Here is a 22560-nt window from a genome sequence, read left to right as displayed (position 1 = left end):
TAACATCTCATTTTTCCATGCATAAATTTTTTTCTTCTCATTTTTGACCCAAATACAACAAATAGGAGACCATTTTGATTTATGTATTTATATGTTTTGATACGCCACATATGAAAATATATATTGACGACAATAATTCATAACCACATACTACACGTGTATTTGTTTTCAGAAAATTTGGAGGTATACGAAATAATATTTTTGAAAAGAATAGTGTTTACTGGAGTATATATATTTGTGAATCTGTCCTCCAAATCTTAGTTTCAGCACGGAGTATGGCATTTTGAAGCTCCTATTTTCTTTAAAAAAATGTATTTTCAAGAATTCTGAAAAAAATTAACATGTGTAAAATTTACATGCAATACGTACGAGGTAACCAAAAATAACAAAATCATTAAACTTCACATGTGTTTTTTTTCTATAGCTCACATGGATTTCATCGTAAACTTTACAAACATGTACTTGAATACATCTATATGCACATGTGGATTGTTTTCAAATTTTTTGAAACTTGAAAATTTTGATTTTCGATTTATAGAACTCCAAACGAATTAGGTGCACATTTGAAATAACTTTCCAATGATACAGTTTTTATGACATATAATCCATATTTTGTTGACCAAAATTACAAGTGAAAGTTTGACATAAAAAAGGAATGAAGGGAGTAGCAAAAATGAAACATCATAATTCATTGTAATGACAAACATAGTAACAACATTGTCAGAGTGAATGCTATAGTTAGCGTGAGATTTTATTTGCTTTAATTTCTCACAAGACGTTTCCAAATGTGTCAACAAAAGCAGCCAATTCAACCAGACTACCTTCTCAAACTGCCAAAAGAGCACTATACCCTTGCAGGGTAATATTTGTGTGTTCCCAAAATTCACTATAAAGAAAAGCTATAGATAGCTACAATGCTATACCTTCACGAGGTAATTCTAACTCAAACCCACTCTGTTTTGTTACAACAGCAGCTCAACCTTGGGCTTATTCATCGCTAGCGTCCTACGAAACAATCCTCCCACTGCTGTGTGTAGAAACTGGATGGACCTTGTATGCAAAAACCAGACATGAATTTTGGAGGATAGCACAATACTAGCGGTGGCTTCAGCAGTACTAGGTAGATGTCACTGGAAGTTTGGAACTTCACTGCATGATTTTGTTTTTCATCATCTTGCGTTTGTTGGCGTCCAGATATTTCTTCCTAAGCCGTATGACCTTGGGAGTAACCTGATCAGGTTCAAATGCCAACAACTCAATATAAAGCAGCATAATATAAAAATTTGCTTTCAGGATGAAACTGGAATAATAGTGCACAAATGGAAAACCAGCTAGACAATAACTCATTTTCTTTAAGAAACAGATTGGTATATTGTTATCCCAACTAAAACCATATTTTCTGTTTGGATTAATCAGCACCCCAACACATTAGCAGAATTATTTTGGATTTCAATGCCCCCACACTGACTCGCCAATATTGTATAATATACAAACTATATTTTCTTACATTTTTTAGGTACACAAAGTATAGTTCCCTGATTCAATAGAAAGTTACTTTTAAAACATGCTCCCAGACTACTTTGTAAGTAGGTACAGATTTTTAGGTCGTCAATTTGACTAACAAAACATATGTAATATGCCAACAACAACAAAGCCTCTAGTCACAAACAAGTTGTGCTAGGCTAGAGATGAAACCCACAAGGCCTCGCGACCAACTCATGGTTATGGCACATGGATAGCAAGCTTCCACGCACCCCTATCCATGGCTAGTTATTTGGTGATGCTTCAGTCCTTCAGATCTCTCTTTACGGACTCCTCCCAAGTAGGGGTGGCCATAAAAACTGACAAACCGAACACCAAACCGATACCAAAACCGAAAAAACTGAATTTTTGGTTTTTGATGCTGCTATATTCAAATTTGGTTTCTATGTTTAATAACCGAAGTAAAATCGGTCGGTTCGATAGTTAACCGATAACCGAAGGAAAAAACCTAAGTGCACGCAATTCTAGTACAGGCCTCCCGCGCGGCCGCACATCTCACCAAATGCCAAGCCGAACTCCACGTAATTCCAATGCGAGGCACCCCCACGTCCGCACGTCTCGCTAGATTTTTCTTTTGAGACAGCACCTCTCGCATGCAACTGCTCAGGGCAGCGCGCGTGCATGCAGCCACATAGCGTAAGAAGGCCCAGCTGGTGTGATTTGGCCCGTTTACTTAATTGCATGGCCCAAATAGTATTTGCTTTGGCTGATAGAGTGTGCAGCGGGTGGAGTGTTATTTATTTAGTCCCACATCGGTTAGCTACACTTCAGGGACAAGGTGACCAGCTCCTGGATGAAGCGCTCGCTGTAGCTTCTCAGCAACGCTGCAATCAGTCGGTTTAAACTGAAAACCGAACCGAATTGGTCGGTTAACCGAATTTTCGGTTAGTTGTTTTTGACTGTTATTTTTGGTTTTTGATTTTGTTATCCGAAATTAAGAATTAACCGAACGGTATAAACCGAACTTTCGGTTTGTACCGAATGCCCACCCCTGCTCCCAAGTCAAGCATGGTCTACCACTAACTCTCTTGACATTATCAGCACGCTTTAGCCGCCCGCTATGCACGGGAGCTTCTGGAGGCATGCGCTGAATATGCCCAAACCATCTCAGACGATGTTGGACAAGCTTCTCATCAATCGGTGCTAGCCCAACTCTATCTTGTATATCATCATTCCAGACTTGGTCCTTCCTCGTGTGGCCACACATCCATCTCAACATGCGCATCTCAGCCACATTTAACTGTTGAACATGTCGTCTTTTAGTTGACCAACACTCAGCACCATACAACATTGCAGGTCGAAGCGTCGTCCTATAGAACTTGCCTTTTAGCTTTTGTGGCACTCTCTTGTCACAGAGAATGCAAGAAGCTTGGCACCACTTCATTCATCCCGCTTTGATTCGATGGTTCACATCTTCATCAATATCCCATCCTTCTACAACATTGGCCCTAAATATCAGAAGGTGTCCTTCTGAGGCACCACCTGCCCATCAAGGCTAACCTCCTCCAACTCCTCCTGACTAGTAGTACTGAAACCGCACCTCGTGTACTCGGTTTTAGTTCTACTAAGTCTAAAACCTTTCGATTCCAAGGTTTATCTCGATAGCTCTAACTTCCTATTGACCCCCGTCCGACTATCATCGACTAGCACCACATCACCCGCAAAGAACGTACACCATGGGATATCTCCTTGTATATCCCTTGGGAGTTGGGACCTCATATGTTACATACAGAACATATGTAATATGCCACAAAAAGTATATACATTTAAAACTTCATTGGACGGCGAATCCACAACAACGGAGCCTTTAAGAGTTTTAGTCCCAAACAAGTTCGGGTAGGCTAGAGTTGAAAACCCATAAGATCTCGAAACCTAGTCATGGTTCTGGCACGTGGATAGCTAACTTCCACATATCACTGTCCATGGCTAGTTCTTTGGTGATATTCCTGTCCTTCAAGTCTCTCTTTACGGACCTCTCTTGACATGTCAAGTTTGTTCTACCTCGACATCTCTTAACATTATTAGAACGCTTTATCCTTCCGCCTATGCTCATGCCTAGTAGTACTAAAACTGCACCTCATGTACTCGGTTTTAGTTCAACTAAGCCTAAAACTTTTGATTCTTTCTATTAACCCCGTCTGACTATCGCCAACTAACAGCACATCACCCGCAAAGACCATGTGATATCCCCTTGTATATCCCTTATGACATCACTCATCACCAAAGCAAAATGTTAAGGGCTCAAGCTGACCCTTGGTGCAATCCTATTTTAATTGGAAAGTCATCAGTGTCGCAGCATTATCGTACATTTCCTTGATGAGGGTAATGTACTTTGTTGGGGCTTTGTGTTTCTCCGAGGCCCATCACATGACAGTCTGCGGTATCTTATCGCAGGCCTTTTCCAAGTCAATGAACACCATACGAAGGTCCTTCCTGTCCATAAGTTGTCGTACCAAGAAAATAGCTTCCATGGTTGACCTCCAAGACATGAAACCAAACTGATTTTTGGTCACACTTCATTGTATGGCTCACCTGCTTAATTCCATGGTAATCAATACAACTTTGAACATCCCTCTTATTCTTGAAGACTGGTACAGTATAATCTGCCTTCATTCTTCAGGCATCTTCTTTGACCAAAAAATGAGGCTGAAAATCAGGGTTCATCTTTTTTAAAGCCTCCCTAACCTCAAGACTCTACTCATGTATTCACCAAACAAAACGTTTGTTGGTATCATCAAAGGAGTCGTCCAACTCAATGGCAGAGCTCTAATTCTAACAATTGGACAGATTGTTGAAGTATTGTTGCCATCTACTCCCCCCCCCCCTCCGGGTTTTAAATACAAGGCCACTATAAGAAAATACAATTTGCATCTATGCAATGTCAATATCTCTTCCCGGGACGAATTGATAAGATTTTTGCCTCGTACGATGGTGCTTATTAATGCAAAAGTTGCATGCAGCCATAGAGGAGGCGCCACATACAACATGTTTAATTAGTCCAAAACACGAGAGGTTTTCACACAATTAATCATGCTATTTATTAATTGGCTTTTTTTTGGTACCTGAAAAATGGGATAGTGGCCTTGTATACAAACACAAAGGGATTTGACTTGGTTGACATCGCTCGTCTTCCTCTCACGGATCCTGGCCATCTTATAGATGCCCCTTTCCCCTTCCCTCGTGTTTAAAAGTTGGTAGAGGTCCTCATACGCCCAACCCCTTGCTTCATTCACGCCGATAGAGGTCCTTCTGGAATCATCGTTCCACCACTAGGTATCTTTAGCTTTGCTTTTACTTCCCCTGGTCACCCCAAATTCTCTGAAGCCACCTTCTGAACACAACTCACCATCTTCATCCACATATTGTTTGCATCACCTCCTTCCTCCCAAGAGCCCTCCTTAATAGCCCTCTCCTTGAAAGCCCGAGTTGCCTCCCCCAGAGCTTCCACCACCTTGTTCTAGCGATTTGACGCGCTTATCCTGCTAGACGTGTATCCGAAAGTGGAAGTCAGCCACCACAAGCTTATGTTGAGGGACAACACTCTCCAGGTATCACCTTACAATCTAGGCAAGCACGTCTGTCTTCTCTTCTCAGGAGGACGAAATCAATCTGGCTAGAGTATCGACTAATACTAAAAATCGTTGGATGGGATTCTCTCTTTTTATAGAGGGTGTTAGCTACGATCATGTCATAGGCTAAAGCAAAGCTTAAGACATCCTCTCTTTTTTATTCCTATTGCCATAACCAAAAATCCCATGAAACCCTTCAAAACCTGTGTTAGACAACGTGGCCATTGAGGTCTCCTCCTATGAAGAGCGTTTTGCCAATAGGTACACTCCTAACCATGTCCTTCAGGCCTTCCCACGTGCTCTCATTTTGGCCTACTTGTGGGGCATACTCGCTGATAATACTGAGAACTAAGTTCCCAATGACGAGCTTGATCAGGATGATCAGGTCCCCTTGCCTCTTGACGTCTACCACACTATACTTGTGGCTCTTGTTGATCAAGATGCCTACTGCATTTAGTTGTCCCTGTGTACCACAACTTGAAGCCGATATCCTCCACCTCCTTCGCCTTATATCTCTTTCATTGGGTTTCTTGGATACATAGGATATCAACACCATTTGGTTTCTTGGACACAAAGGATATCAACGCCTGCCCTACCGCTGCAATGCTGCATCAACTAACTCCCGTAACTTATTCGTCAAGGACCCTACGTTCCAACTACCTAAGCGAATTCTAGTTGGCTCAGCTAGCTTCCTTACCCTTCGCACTCGTCGAGTCAACTGCGAAGATCCCTGCTCACTTTTCACTACACCCAAGCGTTGATGTAGAGCATCACTAAGGATGTGACGAGCCGATCCTTCCTTACTTATCACCATATCCAGGTCAAGATAGAGCTATGTTGAGACCATGAATCTAAAGATAAATTTTTTACGGCATATAACCCATGTTTCGCTAGTCAAATTGAAGATTTATAAACCCAAGCCCGACTTATAAACCTGGATAGAGGCAGTAATACCAAACTGCATGGCAAATGATTATGGCTTACTCTTATCCGGAAGAAATAACACTGCATACCGATCTTTATTTGGTTTTAGACTCTAGAGTTCATCTTTAAAGTATCGACATTTTATTTTGACAGAAGTTCTCATGTAATCATTAAAAATCAAATATAACCAACTAAGTATCTATTTTTCTAACTTCAATGAAACAGGAATTGGAACAATGCTTCAGAGTCTAGAAGAATCAATTGTTTATCACCATTTACCACACTCAATCCTCAGAGTGAAAATTTTGCTCTAATTAAATGTTTGAAGAACTTAAGAAAAAAACTTGCCTCAATAAGCTCATCTACAGCAACATATCCAATTGCCTCTTCCAAAGTCATCTGCATGGTTCAACAGCTTCCATTAAGATTATGCAATAGTTAAGAGTCACTGTGTTTGGTTAGATGAGCCCAAAAGAAGGAATGCTACATTTCTTCATCAAAATAATGCGCATATCTAAAGTTATCCATCCTCGGCAAAAACCAAGAAAAGTGTGGCCATGATGTTCTAGGTCCAAAAAGGGCCCTTGATGGTTGTCAATTAGGTCTTGTAGTATGTTGTGTCAATATCCCACACACACACGCGCGCACGCGCACACACAAAGTGCAGATATCTCATGATGTCTTGGTACATGAGCAAAGGACATACCAAGCGAGGTGGAGACAGGCGGATATTTTCATCCTTTCCAGGAGCTCGGATGTTTGTAAGTTCTTTAGTTCTCACAGGATTGATCTGCCCAAAAACATTAGTTTCATGTATTAACGGACAGGAACTGATTCATGCTAAGTAAATAATCAAGTTACCTCAAGATCACTATCACGTGAATGCTCGCCAACTATCATGCCTTCGTATGTCTTTCAACAAGGAAGAAAGAGAATTAAGGTAATCTCCTGCACCTAGAAGGTACTATAACAAAATGAAGTGATAGCTACCTCCATCCCAGGAGAGACAAAAAGAGTACCACGAGCTTCTAAACTCATGAGTGCATGTGAAGTGATAAATCCTCTGCCAACAGATACCTATATATGAACATGGAGAAAAATTAACTTCCACTTGTAGAGTTCAGAAGCACATAGGTATTGTTCAAAAGTACTGATTCTATTTACTTAAGTTATGCTTGCTTCTTTGCTCAAATCAGTATTAATACCTTATTGCAATGTAAAATATAATTTACAAGATAAGCAAATAAGAGTAACATAAGAATATAAGATTATGAAGGTGCTGAAATTTGATTTACCAGAACTCCTTTTCTAACAGTGCCTAGTGGACCTCTGTATTTAGCATATGCTGCATTCATAGGGAAACCATCGGTCAGATAACAATGAAGTCTTAGTTACATGTATTTAGCATATGCTGCATTCATTGGGAAATCATAGGTCAAGAATTCCTGAAATCTAGTTAGGCATGCAACGCAAATAAACTGCTGCATTTTGATGCAGTAATGCACTAATTTTCTTGTGTCATAGCATAAATTTTATTTTGATGGTCTGTGGCAACCGTGTGCACATGCATAGCCTGAAAACTGGAGGATCGTTGACATCTAGCTAAAGTAAACAGCACAAGGCGGTAATAATACTTTCAGAACGGGCTGTGATCCTTTGACTAATGCAGTTGAAAGAAAATCGAAGACTAACAGCACTAACAGCAAAGTCTGCACAGATCACTACATAATTTGCCTCTACACTGGGAAGACGAGAATTCTGGTTTTGACAATTGTCTATGCACTTCAAGTCTATGAATTCATGACATGACTATGTGGCCTACTATTCACCTAAAAACAACATGTGTGAGTTACAGACTGCAACCATTATGTAGCACCGAATTATAAATAGCATCATACCCTGGAAAGCACGGTGCATAAATCCAGTTCCACGTGTAAAGCTGTTGAAAACTCCTTTAACACCCACCAAACCCCTGCATCCATAATAGCTCATTTGATATTATCTGAACCAAAACCATAAATGCATATTACATCGAGTAAGGAATCGGTAGATTCCAAAATTAGGTTCATTTGATTTTACAGTAAATTCTACCGGGGGCATATCCATGAGGTAAACAGGCAATATACAAATACGAAAACAAACATAATTGGCTAAAATTATAGAAGTAAAAGGTGAAATATAACTATATTAAGGTACAAATGGCTAACCAGTCAGCAAGTATTGCATGCTTTTCAAGGTGACAAGTGATGCAACTAGTAATCAGGAGAACAGAGACCACTACTGACCTAGATGGACAGGTCATGAAGACCCGAGTTCTTCCAGTTGTCCCAGGAACAGGGCCCATGTCCAACAATTCCCCCTTCCTGTTGTTAAGGGTTTCCAACACAAATCCGATATGCTCCTCGTCCACCTACAATATCCAATACATAAATTGAAAATATAAGATTAGAACATGTGAAGATAAAGAAGCTCAAACATAGCTTTCCTGATTGCTACCTCGACAGTTACTTCTTCAATAGGCTCTAGTCTTTCCCCACGCTCTGTTTTATACCTAATTTCCATAAAGAAACTGGTCAAGCTCATAGTGGACAAAGTGCAGTCAAATTGCTCAAAGAGTTACACGTATTAGAAAGGAAGGAGTGAATATGATCAATAAAAGAAACAAATATGAACGTCTAGCTAAAGAATAGAGATGGTTAGCTTGCCACAAAAGAGTTTGCATGCAAATGAGACATAATAATGTTTGTGATTGATTGGAACTCACATCACTCTTGGGGGTGAAACTGAAAGCTCAAATCCTTCACGCCGCATGTTCTCAATTAAGATTCCTGTAAGTTAGACAGATCATCCTATGATGTTGATGACTAAATTTCTCATTGTATCACAAAAAATTGGCATGAGGCACTTCTAAATGAGTTGAATAAAATTTCAGTTAGAACAGGAGGGATTTCGTCAAAGTTTCAGACCTAACTGAAGCTCTCCCCTTCCTTGAACTTCATAAGATTCTGACAATGGTCCAGGAAGAACATTAATTGCCAAGTTTGTTTCGGCCTCTGCCATCAAACGGTTCCCAATTTTCGCTCCAGTTACCTGCAAAATTTTAAAATCAAGCAAAGTCGGACAAGTTCAGATATTGCAAATTATACACTAAAATATCAACCAGCAAATTGACAGATTATGCTCCAACGAGTTCATTTTAGTTGGCACCGGCAACATGTGAAGTTAATCTATAGAAGCGCTATAAGATCTTATGTCGTTTCTATAGATTAACTTCACATGTTGCCGGTGCCAACTAATCCTCACAAAATTCATAAATACGTTGGTGTAAGTTTGTTATGATGATGTAAAATGGCGTAATCAGAATTCATAAATACCATTTTACATCATCATAACAAACTTACGCCATGATAGAATTCCACATATGATGATGTAAAATGGCGTAATCAGAATTCATAAATACGTTGGTGTAAGTTTGTTATGTTAAACATTAGAAAATGCCAAAGGAACTTCACAATTAATCTATCATGGTGCATACTGCAAAAAAAACTTACATTGCATAGGATAGTAGGAGGCTAGCACCATACCTTGGATTTAGCCCCCCACATATTTAATGATAATAGATTGAACACTAGAGATCTACTAAACAGGAAGAATTTCTACATAGAGACAAGTGTGAGTTATGTGATGATGAACCTAATGAACATCTAATGCACCTATTTTTTAGCTGTGATTTCAGCCAAAACTTCTGGATGAACATTGGCTACCAATGGGACACTGATTATAACCTGATGGAAATGCTCTTGGAGGGTAGGAAACAAGATACTTATGGATGTTTTAAAGAGTGCCTAATTGCTGGTTGCTGGAGTTTATGGAAGCACAGAAATAGCATCATTTTCGATCACAAGGTCAAGAATATGGCATACTGTATAGCCATGTTCAAGAAGCACTTCAGCATGATCATAAAGAAGGCAAAACCTGGTTTGAAGGAGGGCATGCAAAGCTTGCTAGACCATTTGTAGATTTTCTATTCTACTTTCTTACATGATCCATCCTGTACATCCATTTGTAACTGTCCCATTTTATAAATGAAAATGAGAATTACAGTGGGGGCCTTCCCCACTGTTTGTTGCTCAAAAAAACATATTTAATGATAGTAGGAGACTAGCTCCTTACTCTCACCTACCAATTTAGAAGCACATTCATTCAGAAGACTAACTGACAATAGATTTGGGAAATTTTGATGATTCGAGAACAAATTCATCATCCATCATATACTGGAGGTCAGCCTTTTCCATCTACTCATGATTTGTAATTGAGCAATGGGTTGTCAACGACATCAAGTTATGTAACTAATTATAAAGTTACACCTGGCCAAATGCTATGCTTCTATTTTCCCCAAAAAGTCAAAGGTCAAACAGAGAATATTTTTAGTGTAAATACACCAAACAAATCAAATCCAACCTGAAATATCAAGATATATTTTCAAAACCTGCATATGAAATCTACCTACTGACCAAAATAGTTGTGTAATGTGTAGAGTACACTATCATGGTTCCACGACAATTAACAGCTATTAAGGGATTTCTAAACTCTATATGAAATTGCAAGCCAACAATTAACCATACATGATCAGGCACGATAAATTTCACAGCATCATTTATCATGTCTTGACATTTATAATTGTTGTGCATGTAGCATACAAAATAAGAACTGGTTGCCAAGCACTCCTGTTCTGACATGTGTAGACACCTTTTTTGTTCCACTCAGTCAAATAGGAGTCGCTCAGGTTTGCTCAGATGGAAAGAGGATCAAGATGAATCATTTACACCGAAAGTGGTGAACTGTTATTTGGTACTTACATGAGTGCCATCACGGCCAGCCAGTGGTGAATCATTCACACCGAAAGTCATAGAAATTGTGGGAGGGTCCAACTCAACTGCAGGCAGAGCAGTCAAAACCTACACACAATTACATTCACATATGAAAATAAAGAATTGCTGACAATTGAAAAGGAGAATACATTCTGTACAGCAACAAGTAGCCAATCAAAACATGTTACCCCTACCTCCGGATTTGCCACGGTGTGTCCAATTGCTGGACCAGACAATCCAGCCATTGAGATTATATCACCAGCTCCTGCAGCCTCTATTACTGCCATGCTTGTGCCTTTCTTTTTCATGAGCTTGACAACCTAAATTTATTTTGTAACATACAAAGGTCGTTAAAGCTTTTAATAAACCCAATTGGCAAACACATATTGAACAGTAAAGAATAGGTTCAGCATCAAAGAAAAAAGGTGCAAGAAGTTCGGTCACACCTTTCCATCCTCAATCTTCTGAACCCCTTCATCCGTGATGCGCAGACCATGAACTTTGTCGCCAACACGGATAACTCCAGAGGTTACACGCCCAGTGAGTATTCTTCCTAGGTAAAAATCACGCTCCATCATGGAAACCTGTACAGGACCGTTACAAACTTATTTGAGTTTACATTTCAAAACATAGATGAATGCAGATGGAGCATCCTATTTAAACTCCTCTGTTTCGAAATAAGGGGGATTCACGCTCAAGGAGCATTATAGAAAAGTAATTACTGTAAGGATATAAAGGAATTGTCTGTAGAACATAAAATGCGATATGTTGAAACAAGAAAAATCCATACAATGATTTATATTGTGGAAATTCCTTACCAATGGCTAAGAAAAAAAATGCAACTCACTTGGAATAAAATACTTGACTACTTCTTTCAGACCAATACATATGCAATTTCATTCAATTCTGACAGATAACTCAAAGAATTAAAAATATACTGTAGTAGTTTAATTGTTAGCCATTTACAGATGTCTCAGAGTATGCAAGCAACGAGGATAGCTGCAAGTTAGGACAGTGCTTGGTAGCTGGTATACACATCGGCAGTGTGGTGCTCTTCCAGACAGATGTTAGCCTGGCTGGAACTTACAGCATATTCCCATAGTGTTATGTGTAAGGAAATGGACTTTTAGTTATTCCAATGGACCAAACATATACATGTACTAGGCAACAGTATAGTAACTAATACCTACAGACCAACTAATATGCTCGGCTACCATACATCTAACATAATCAAATGTGATTTTATCATGGTTAATGTGACAAACTCTTGTATCAAAGAAAGATGAAACCGCATACATAACAGCTCGAGCCATGTTGTTATGATCATGGGACGAAAAATGTTCTTGCCAACTATCCATGAAAATATGAACTGGGCCAAAGAAATCACAAGAAATGTAGACATCCAAAATATGACTCGGTGAAAGACTGAAAGTTGATATCATACTGCAAAAGGTAGTGAAACAAATTGATACCATTCCTCAATAACGAGGACTAAATTCAGACACCATCTTAGGAGATGTACTAAGAGGGGGAAAAACTATCAACATGGAAGCATGGACAATAAGCTAAAAGCCCCATTTCAACCACTACTCAACATTCCATTATTAATGTTGAACCATCCAAGATTTTTTTGCTCGCTGAACAAAGCAAGGACCAAACAGAAAAGGAATAAAGAAGTACATATCAAGCACCTTTCATATTGATGCCTTCAGCACATTCATTCTTAAAAGCAAGAAACAATAGGGGATAATCCTCTTGCAAATTTTACTAAAAAGGTAGGTGAATGCGCGCAACAACATTATCATGGTTGCTGCAGCATGCATGGATGCCTCATGATTGTACCTAAGCCATATCTAGGTTAGCTTACGAGGCTAACCTGTATCACCCCATACATAGCTGACTTGAGAATAAAATCAGCATGTTTCAAGATTGTATCAGATGTGCTAGCAAAGCACAATTAGCTTATCCATCATGGCTGGCCTTGCTTAACCAGGTGTATTGGATTGAACTGAGTGGAGACTGTATCCAGTTTGGATATTTTTCAAGGTGTTATATAATTTGTCTTGGAGCTATTTTACTCCGGTCTAATTAAGATGCATAACCACTTTCCAAAATGGTACAGCTAAGACACATACTGAACATCTTGCCGTCTACAGGAGCTCAAATAAATAAATTCCATGAAAAGAATGCTGTACGGGTCATTAGTGGTGGACCAAGAACTATGGCGGCATCAAGTCATGTGAAGCCAGAAGAAATAAAGTACTCCCTGATATGGAGAACTCATTTAAAGCCAGAAGAAACACATCTAGATACATTCGTTTGAGCGACAAGTAATATGGATCTGAGGGAGTACAGACATCGGAGACACGTTGTTTTGCTTTGTAAGTAGAAGGGCAAACCAATTGATAGTAGTTCTTCGAAGCTAACACTATACGTCGTAAAGCAATTAAGGTAGGAATCATGTTGTAGTTGCTAATTTGAAGCAGCACAAAGGTTGTGGAGGAGCAACTCCACCTTGCTGCTATAATGTGTACAGCACAAGTGTTGAAGGAACAACTTCAACGTGCTGCGCTAGATATCGCTCTAGCAGCAAGAGTTCAATCCAGAACTCCTAGGGGGCAAGATCTACTCCAAGATCTTAGATAAGAACAACAAGTTCTATTATGGGTAGGGGTACATAGTCTGGGTCCAAAGTAGAGGTGAGGACCTCTATTTATAGGGCTTTGGGAAGCCTTCACATACTTCTACTTATAGCTGGAATACTCTAGAAACATTATTTAAGGTTCACCATTCTACTCATAGCTACTCACAACTAGAAGACTCTAGAAAACAGTAGGTAGGATAAAGAAAAGAAAAGAAATACTAGACCACAACAGAAGTATCTAGAAGTAGCCAAACAGATTTGACATATGATTATAATTTTCATGTTCCTCATCTACTGTTCCTCATCATTCTCCCCTGGTTGTTTGGAACTCGCCCTCGAGTTATCTTCATAGAGCGCTTCTTCTGGATGGTAGAGAGTCAAGTCCGCAACATTGGAAGTGTTGGAGATACCCATATCGCTTGGAAGATCTATCACATAAGCATTATCATTTATCTTCCTCATGATAGAGAAGGGCCCATACCTTTGCTGCCTAAGTTTCCCTTTAACACCTAAAGGCAGCCTCTCTTTTCGAAGGTAGACCATCACCTTATCACCGGCTTGGAATGATTTTAGCCTCCTTTTGCAATCAGCAAGTTATTTATATTTCTGATTTTGTGCTTCCAAAGCACCGCGAATCTCTTCAAATAACTCGGTGTAATTATCAGCAAAGGACAATGCTGATTTTGAGTTTCTACTTGATGGTAGCTTCACCAGGTCCACCACATGTGATGGAACTTTAGTGTAGACAATGGAAAAAGGGCTCCTTCCTGTGGATCTATGCTTGGAGTTATTGTAGGAGAATTCTGCAAGAGATAAAGCCAAATCCCACTGTCCCTTTCTTTCTCCACAAATGCAACGGATCAGATTACCCAAAAACTTGTTCACCACTTCCGTTTGTCCATCTGTTTGTGGATGAGCAGTGCTAGAAAATTTCAATTCAGTGTTGAATTGCTTCCACAAAGTGAGCCAAAATGCAGCAAGAAACTTGCTATCACGGTCTGAGACGATGGACCTTGGTACTCCATGAAGTCTGACCACTTCTCGAAAGAATAGGTTTGCCACATGATGAGCATCCGTTGTTTTGCGGCATGGGATGAAATGAGCCATCTTAGAGAATCTATCCACGACCACAAATACAGCATCACTTCCTCGTCTTGTTCTTGGCAAGCCCAAGACGAAGTCCATAGAAATGTCCTCCCATGGAGCGACAGGAACAGGCAAAGGCATGTATAACCTGTGTTCTGGACTTGGCCTTTGCAGGTCTGACATACGGGGCACCGTTGAACGAACTTTCCAGCATCTCTCTTTAGTTGTGGCCAAAAGTAGCGAGCTTCCAGGTTAGCGATAGTCTTGTCCCGTCCAACATGGCCACTAAGATCACTTGAATGGAGCTCTCTAACCAGCTTGTCACGTAGAGAACTTCTTGGAATGCACAAACGATAATTTTTGAAGAGATATCCATCTTGCATCAAATAGTCATCACCTAATGGTTGGCCCCTTGCGTGCTTTACCCAAACATGGCCAAAGTCTTCGTCACCCTCATACAACTCCTTTATTTGATCCATGCCCGGAAGTTCAGCTTCAAAAGAAGTCAAGAGGCATGCACGACGACTCAAAGCATCGGCCACTCTGTTAGTTATTCCAGATTTATGCATGATGAGATAGTTAAATCTCTCCAGATATGCTGCCCATCTTGCTAGCATGCGGTCAACATGCCTTCGATTTCTAAAATGCTTCAAGGATTGATGGTCGCTATAAACAATGAACTCTTTAGGCAGCAAATAGACTTCCCAAGTTTTCAACGCTCTGAAAACGGCGTATAATTCTTGCTGATAGGTACTCCATTTCTGTCTAGCTTCACTTAACTTCTCACTAAAGAAAGCAATGGGGTTCCTTTCTTGAGATAGGACAGCTCCAATGCCTACTCCACTTGCATCACACTCCAACTCAAAAGTCTTGTTGAAATCAGGTAGTACCAAGACAGGAGCTTGTGATAGCTTTTGTTTAATCTCATTGAAGCTAGCTTCAGTTGCTTCTGCCCATTGGAACTTTCCTTTCTTCAAACACTCGGTAATTGGTGCCATGATAGTGCTGAAATTCTTAACAAATCGCCTATAGAAAGTTGCAAGGCCATGAAAGCTTCTTACCTCAGAAATGGTCTTAGGAGTTGGCCATTCTCGGATTGCTTCAACCTTAGAATCATCAACACGAATGCCGTCACATGTTATGACGAATCCTAGGAAAAGAAGTTGTGTTTGCAGGAAAACACATTTCTTCAAGTTGACGTAGAGCTCATTTTTCCTTAGTACTTCTAGCACCTTCCGAATGTGATCAAAGTGTCCATCCTCATCCTTGCTATAGATCAAGATGTCATCGAAATAGACCACAACAAAGTGGGATAAGAAGGGTCTAAGGACTTGATTCATTAAGTGCATAAAGGTACTTGGTGCATTTGAGAGTCCAAATGGCATGACTAGCCATTCAAACAACCCTTCCTTTGTCTTGAAGGCGATCTTCCATTCATCCCCGGGTCTTGTACGGATTTGATGATATCCACTTCTTAAATCTAGCTTTGTGAACACTCTTGCTCCACTAAGTTGATCCAACATACCATCCAGACGGGGAATAGGGAATCTATACCTTACGGTGATCTTGTTAACGGCTCTACTGTCTGTACACATGCGCCAAGATCCATCTTTCTTTGGCGCGAGTAGGGCCGGTACAGCACATGGGCTAATACTTTCTCGAATGTGCCCCTTTTGCAACAATTCCTCCACTTTCTCCTTCAATATATCATGCTCCTTTGGGCTCATTCGATAGTGTGGAAGATTAGGAAGACTTGCTCCCGGAATTAAGTCAATTCTATGTTGAATTCCTCTCATCGGTGGCAAGCCATGTGGCTCCCCAAGTATGTTCTGAAATTCTGCCAATAAACCACGTACCTTTGCTGGAATTTCAACAGTCAGGTGCTCTTCTCCCTTTACAACAAGTGCAGCACACAAATCTGCCTCCTTCAAGTCTTCCATAAACTCATGAGAGGTATGGGAGATAGTTAACATAGTTTTCCCCTCCTTAGAGGTATTACCTTCGGTTTTGTTTGGTAAGATAATGATCCTTCTCTTGTTCCAAATGAAAGAGTAAGAATTTTCCTTGCCCTTGTGTGTAGTATCCACATCAAATTGCCAAGGCCTCCCAAGAAGAACATGGCTGGCATCCATGTCAACCACATCACACAACACATTTGAGCGATAATGCTTACCCAAAGAAAGTGGCAGGTTGCATTGTTTGGTGATCCTCATATTCACTCCTTTCTTGATCCATCCAATAGTGTAGGGATTTGGATGATCATGGGTTTCAAGCTTTAAATGGTCCACCAACTTCTGGGAGATAAGATTCTCGCAGCTGCAACTATCAATCACTAGTTTGCATACCTTGCCATTCACCGTGCATTTGCTCTCAAATATTTTCTTCCGTTGTGTGTCATCGAGTTGTGGTGTGGAACATAGGACACGCTGGATCACACATACCACCTCTTCACCTTCTTCTTGACAAACCTCTTGTCCGTCTACATCTTCAGATTCGTATTCTTCCTCATCGCTTTCACCATCATGGATAGTCGTGTTAACAAATTTCCTTAGTGGGCAACCGCTGGATATGTGTCCCTCTTTACCACATTGATAGCACTTTGGGCCTTCATTTGCCTTACCCTTGCCTCTAGTTTGCTTCGGAATGGGCTGTTTTGTCTTTGGTGAAGTGGTCTTTTCTTCCACTCTATTAGGTTGGCTCCTAGATGAGCCTTCGGTATGAGGATATGGAGGATATGGAGCCTTAGTTGTCTTTCTCATCCTCACAAACCTCTCGGCCTTTAAGGCTAGAGCTTGTGCTTGATCAACGGACCAGATTTGTTGCATCATCAATCGATCTTGAATAGCATCATTGAGACCATTGATGTACCTTGCAACTTGTTGCTCTTCAGTTTCAGCAAGGTTGCACCTCACTTGTAGCCTTAGAAACTCCTCCGTGTAATCTGAAACAGTCCTATTTCCTTGAGCACAATTTTGAAATTGGATAAATAGGATCTGGTCATAATCAGCGGGCAAAAATCTCCCTTTCAAGAGGCCTTTCATTTGTCGCCAAGTTCTAACACGAGGTTCTCCTCTCAGCCTGCGCTCCTCTTGAACGCGATGCCACCATGCACCGGCTCCTCCTTTCAGCTTGTATGCGACCAAAGGAACTCTACGATCTTCCGGAACCTCCATGACCTCAAAGAAAGTCTCCACTTCATATAACCAATCCAGGCACCCTTCAATGTCAACATTTCCATTAAAACTTGGGATCTCAGCTTTCACCTTGTATGTATCTCTTGCATATGTAGGGTTGGGTGCTCTCCGATATGCGTAGAGATTTGGTTCTTCAAGGGCATCATCATATTCTTCACCTTCAGAAGCCTCAACATAAATTGGCCTTCTTGAAGCACGTTGAACAACATGTTGTCGTGGCGGTCTTGCTCCAAGATTACCTCTCCTTCCTTGATGAACATCTTCCTCTTCTTTAGATGAATCTCCTTCATTGGTAGCAGGGGGGACACCCTTTCTTATCATCTCAACCAGCTGGTTAAATCTCCTATTTAGATCTTCACGCAGCTCTTTGATTTGTTGTTCAGCAGCATCCACCCTCTTCTCCAATTGCTCCATTGCTTGCTGCAACTTGCTCTCGAAGAGGACAGCAAGAACGATTATGGGTCAACGAGGCTCTGATACCACCTGAAGCAGCACAAAGGTTGTGGAGGAGCAACTCCACCTTGCTGCTATAATGTGTACAACACAAGTGTTGAAGGAACAACTTCAACGTGTTGCGCTAGATATCGCTCTAGTGGCGAATGTAGGCTGATAGGGCAGCAAGAGTTCAATCCAGAACTCCTAGGGGGCAAGATCTACTCCAAGATCTTAGATAAGAACAACAAGTTCTATTATGGGTAGGGGTACATAGTCTGGGTCCAAAGTAGAGGTGAGGACCTCTATTTATAGGGCTTTGGGAAGCCTTCACATACTTCTACTTATAGCTAGAATACTCTAGAAACATTATTTAAGGTTCACCATTCTACTCATAGCTACTCACAACTAGAAGACTCTAGAAAACAGTAGGTAGGATAAAGAAAAAAAAAGAAATACTAGACCACAACAGAAGTATCTAGAAGTAGCCAAACAGATTTGACATATGATTATAATTTTCATGTTCCTCATCTACTGTTCCTCATCATAATTCAAGTGGAACACTCTTATAGAAAGTAAATACAGTCCACTTAATGACCACTCATTGTATCGTACACTTTACAAAGCATAGATTCAGGAATAACAAAGAAATATAAAATGCTTTCTCATCTTAAACAAATATCATGTTCTGATGTCGTTCGGTATACTAACCAACATTTGAAACGGAGCCTCAAGGTCAGCTTTTGGGGAACGAACATGTTGTACAATTGAATCAAGCAAAGGAGACATGTTTTTTTCACTATCAGGCGGACACTTAGTGAATTTCAAGGAAGCCCACCCTTCTTTAGCTGATGCATAAAGAACTGGGAAATCTAGCTGTTCTTCTGTAATATGCAAAGAAAACAATGTCACTAAAAAAGAAAAGAAAGTTCTAAGGCAAACCAATTTGAATTGCTAGAAATGCACCTGTGGCACCCAGATTTGCAAAAAGATCGAAGACCAAGCTCTCAACTTCGTTGCAGGTTTCTTCAGAAACTGTTGGCGTAGAAGAGTTACAACAAATACAAAGTACAAGGAACATATATGTGCCAAAAAATTAATGTACATGTATACCATCTGCAATTAGCTTCTTTTTTTTTTACCTTGCGGAGAAAACTTACTTTGCTAGCAGGATAAACAGGACTATAAGGACACGCTAGATTCCTTAGTTGTAAGAAAATTTACCAGATCCGACTGTGCCCTTTGTAATACAAAATTTGCTAGATTTCCAATTATGTGGAGTTAACATAAGAAAAGTGATGGTTTGGTAGCCTCATTGTACAGTTAATTAATGACTACTGTATATATTTCTATAGTTTTCTTCCCTTGCCTTCACTAAATTACCGCCACTCTAAGTTGACTTTGCATGCACCTAGCCTCCATTTATGTTTTATCTGTATTATGGCAACTCAACCTATGGACATGCAACTTCATACGGTAACATCCTTGTTTAATGGAACAAACAAGTACAGACTTGGTTGCTCAACAACCAAATGATTCTGCTCTCCGTAAAAAATTGGGTTGTTTTCGTTATTTTGTTCAAACTCAAACACTGCACCCATGAGACGTGGATTACTGTTTAATGGGTGAAATTTCTGGTAATGAGCATACCTGAAGGCCTATCAACCTTGTTGAGGAGGAGGATTGGGCGTAAACCATACTTCAAAGCCTTTGAAAGCACAAATTTAGTTTGTGCTAAAGGTCCCTCCCCAGCATCAACAACCAAGACCGCCCCTTCCACCATTCCAACAACTCGCTCAACCTATAAAAAGGCAATGACCATCTCAAACACCATATCAAAATCGTCATTTCAGTCTTATAAATAAGTATATAATTATACCAAAAGTGCTTACTTCGCCACCAAAATCAGCGTGGCCAGGGGTATCGACCATGTTGAGCTCATTCTCCTTCCAAGAGACAGAAGTGACCTGAACATTTAACCCAAAGGAAACAAGAAATGTCACATACATTGCCACATTATCTAGATCGGAAAACGTTTGTCAACATCTTCCCTGGTATGGCGATGCTTCATTAGGACATTAAAATGGGCCAGATTAGTGCTCTGCTACTTGCGGCCCTCATTGCAACACGCCTAAAGAGTATGTAGAATTGCCAGAGAGTTAATGAGTGGGTAACTGAGCACAGGCTCTGAGCTCTAGCCAGCCAGTTGTTGAACCAGACGTGGCATCCATCCTTCCACTGATTCGGATTCATAGAGAAATGCGCACAAAGTGTCGTGACAGGGCCAACAAAATAGCAAACTGAGTATGGCCTTTGGACCAGATCTCAGTCCTGTGTCTGTGTTCTGACGCGCGCAGTTTGCTCGACAAAATGCCGAGCAGAAATTCCTCGCGCGCAGCCTCAGTAGCCACGCACTAGCCATGCGACCGTGAGAGGGTTACCTTGGAGGAGATGGTGATGCCGCGCTCGCGCTCGAGGCTGATGTTGTCCATGGCGCGCTCGTGGGGGATGTCGGCGCCGCACTGCCGCAGGAGCCGGTCCATCAGCGTCGTCTTCCCGTGGTCGACGTGGGCAATCACCGCCACGTTGCGGATGCGGGCCGGGTCGGTGACGCCTCCCAGCGCGGAGGCGGGCGGGCTGGCCGCGGACGCGGCCGCGGAGGAGTAGAGGCGGTGGAGGAGCGAGGAGGCGAAGGGCGGCGGGGCCGAGGCCGGCGAGGGGACGGCGGGGCGCGCCCGGCTCGCCGACGAGCGGAGGCCGCGGAGCAGGAGCGCTGCGGCCATGTCGTTCGTGGCGGCGGCGGGGGAGGGTGGTGCGTGTGCGAGATTTTGCGCGGTCAGGTCGGGTCGAAGCACGCGGCCGGTCGAGGGTTTTGGTCGGGTCTGACGGGCTGACGGGCCCGTGTGCGTGCGGTTCGTTGCACTGGCAAGCCACGACGCCAACGAAACTTTTTTTTTTTAACACGGTGCAATCGAAGTCGCTCACATACACAAACATACTAGAAGAACGTCCGTGCGTTGTAACGGTGCCACATTAACTTTAAGAGTTCAATATTATAACATTGGCGACTTTTTTTACCATCAAATCCTCGCACACACACTCTCTCCCCCCTCCCTCTTCCTCACTCTCTCTTCCTCTCTCTCTAACACACACATAGCCTATTCTCCCCGCCAATAAGACTTACTCAATTGGCAATAATGTGTGGACTTGTGGTGAGCTTGACTAAACTAATGGATAATGTGATATATTTCCCAATCATTTAACAATGAAATTTCAGAAATGAGAAGATTATGTAACACCTCAAGTCGTTAGCTACAATGACCTCCCCCTAATGATGCCATGTCATCAGACTTGCTAAGCCAAACTGCCACTTGATAAAAATCAAAGCTCAATTCAAATTTAAAATAAAGTCAAATAAATTATTTTGTCAATATTCTATAATTCCATTGATCTTTGACATGTTGAGCCCAACATTATTTGACCCAAAAATTAAATCTTGTCAAATTAATAAGAGGTCCAACAGTAGTTAAAATAACCAATTCAATATAAACCTAATTTTATGTATTTCCTTTTGGCCCCAAACTTTTTGTGCCACCTAAAAATATTGTGCTCGAATTGTGTGCATAGTTCCATAATTAACAAAATCCATTTAGTTGATATAAGAATAAATAGAAAACAGTGTTAAAAAGGAGAAACGGATTAGAATACATTAAAAACTAAAAGGACGATGAAAAGGGGGATTCCCCCTATCCCGGGCCTTGCCACCGAACCGGCCCAGTGGTCCAGTCCCCGCACGGTCGTCTTCTCCTATTCCCTGAGTCTGTCGCTACAGAGCCGGGCTCCTGCCCGACCACCTCGCCGGCATCGAAGGGGAATGGATAAGGGTGACGCCCTGCCTCCCCTGCCCCCATGGCCTCACTCCTCCTCGACGCCCCCTCCAGATCCACTTCTCCTCCTCGCTCGCTCGATCCCGGTGATCTGGACGAAGTCAGATGCCACGACCACCATGACCGACCCCGTCCACACGGCCACTGCCCTCCCTGCTGGCTAGGAGCTTGTCGAGGAGCTCTGAATGCCTCGGCTACTTCGTCTGCGCCAACGAGATCAAGTTCAGCACCCCCAGATTGACGTCGTTGCCGTCTTCCTCAACCTTCGGCCACCGCGACATTGCCGTTCGATCCGCGCCGCCCCGAGCTCCCCTGTCTTCTCCTAGGGTGCCATTGACACTGCTGTGATCTCCTCTTGCCTTTCCCCAGTTTCCCCTCTCGTTTGCTCCAGTTAGGTATTTCGCCGTGGCC

At 41.5% G+C, this 22560-nt stretch overlaps 1 protein-coding gene across 1 annotated transcript; it reads right to left on the bottom strand.

Annotated features, from left to right (window-relative positions):
- Positions 1-717: 717 nt before the first annotated feature.
- On the bottom strand, positions 718-21122 carry LOC123070800 (50S ribosomal subunit assembly factor BipA). The gene is made up of 19 exons (XM_044494139.1): positions 20704-21122; positions 20155-20229; positions 19913-20063; positions 19229-19297; positions 18974-19146; positions 11353-11490; positions 11101-11226; positions 10895-10993; positions 9002-9125; positions 8800-8863; positions 8532-8586; positions 8321-8445; positions 7934-8007; positions 7331-7380; positions 7026-7112; positions 6897-6947; positions 6742-6825; positions 6384-6434; positions 718-1230 (listed from the first exon to the last, which is right to left on the bottom strand). Exons 1-19 carry the CDS (start codon positions 21043-21045, stop codon positions 1147-1149), a joined length of 2022 nt encoding a protein of 673 aa, XP_044350074.1. The 5' UTR covers positions 21046-21122; the 3' UTR covers positions 718-1146.
- Positions 21123-22560: the final 1438 nt, after the last annotated feature.

This window comes from Triticum aestivum, chromosome 3B (genome assembly GCF_018294505.1).
Source record: "Triticum aestivum cultivar Chinese Spring chromosome 3B, IWGSC CS RefSeq v2.1, whole genome shotgun sequence".
Taxonomy (NCBI): Eukaryota; Viridiplantae; Streptophyta; class Magnoliopsida; order Poales; family Poaceae; genus Triticum; species Triticum aestivum.
The sequence above is the reverse complement of the archived record's forward strand: the minus strand, read 5'-3'. Positions and strand labels throughout refer to the sequence as shown.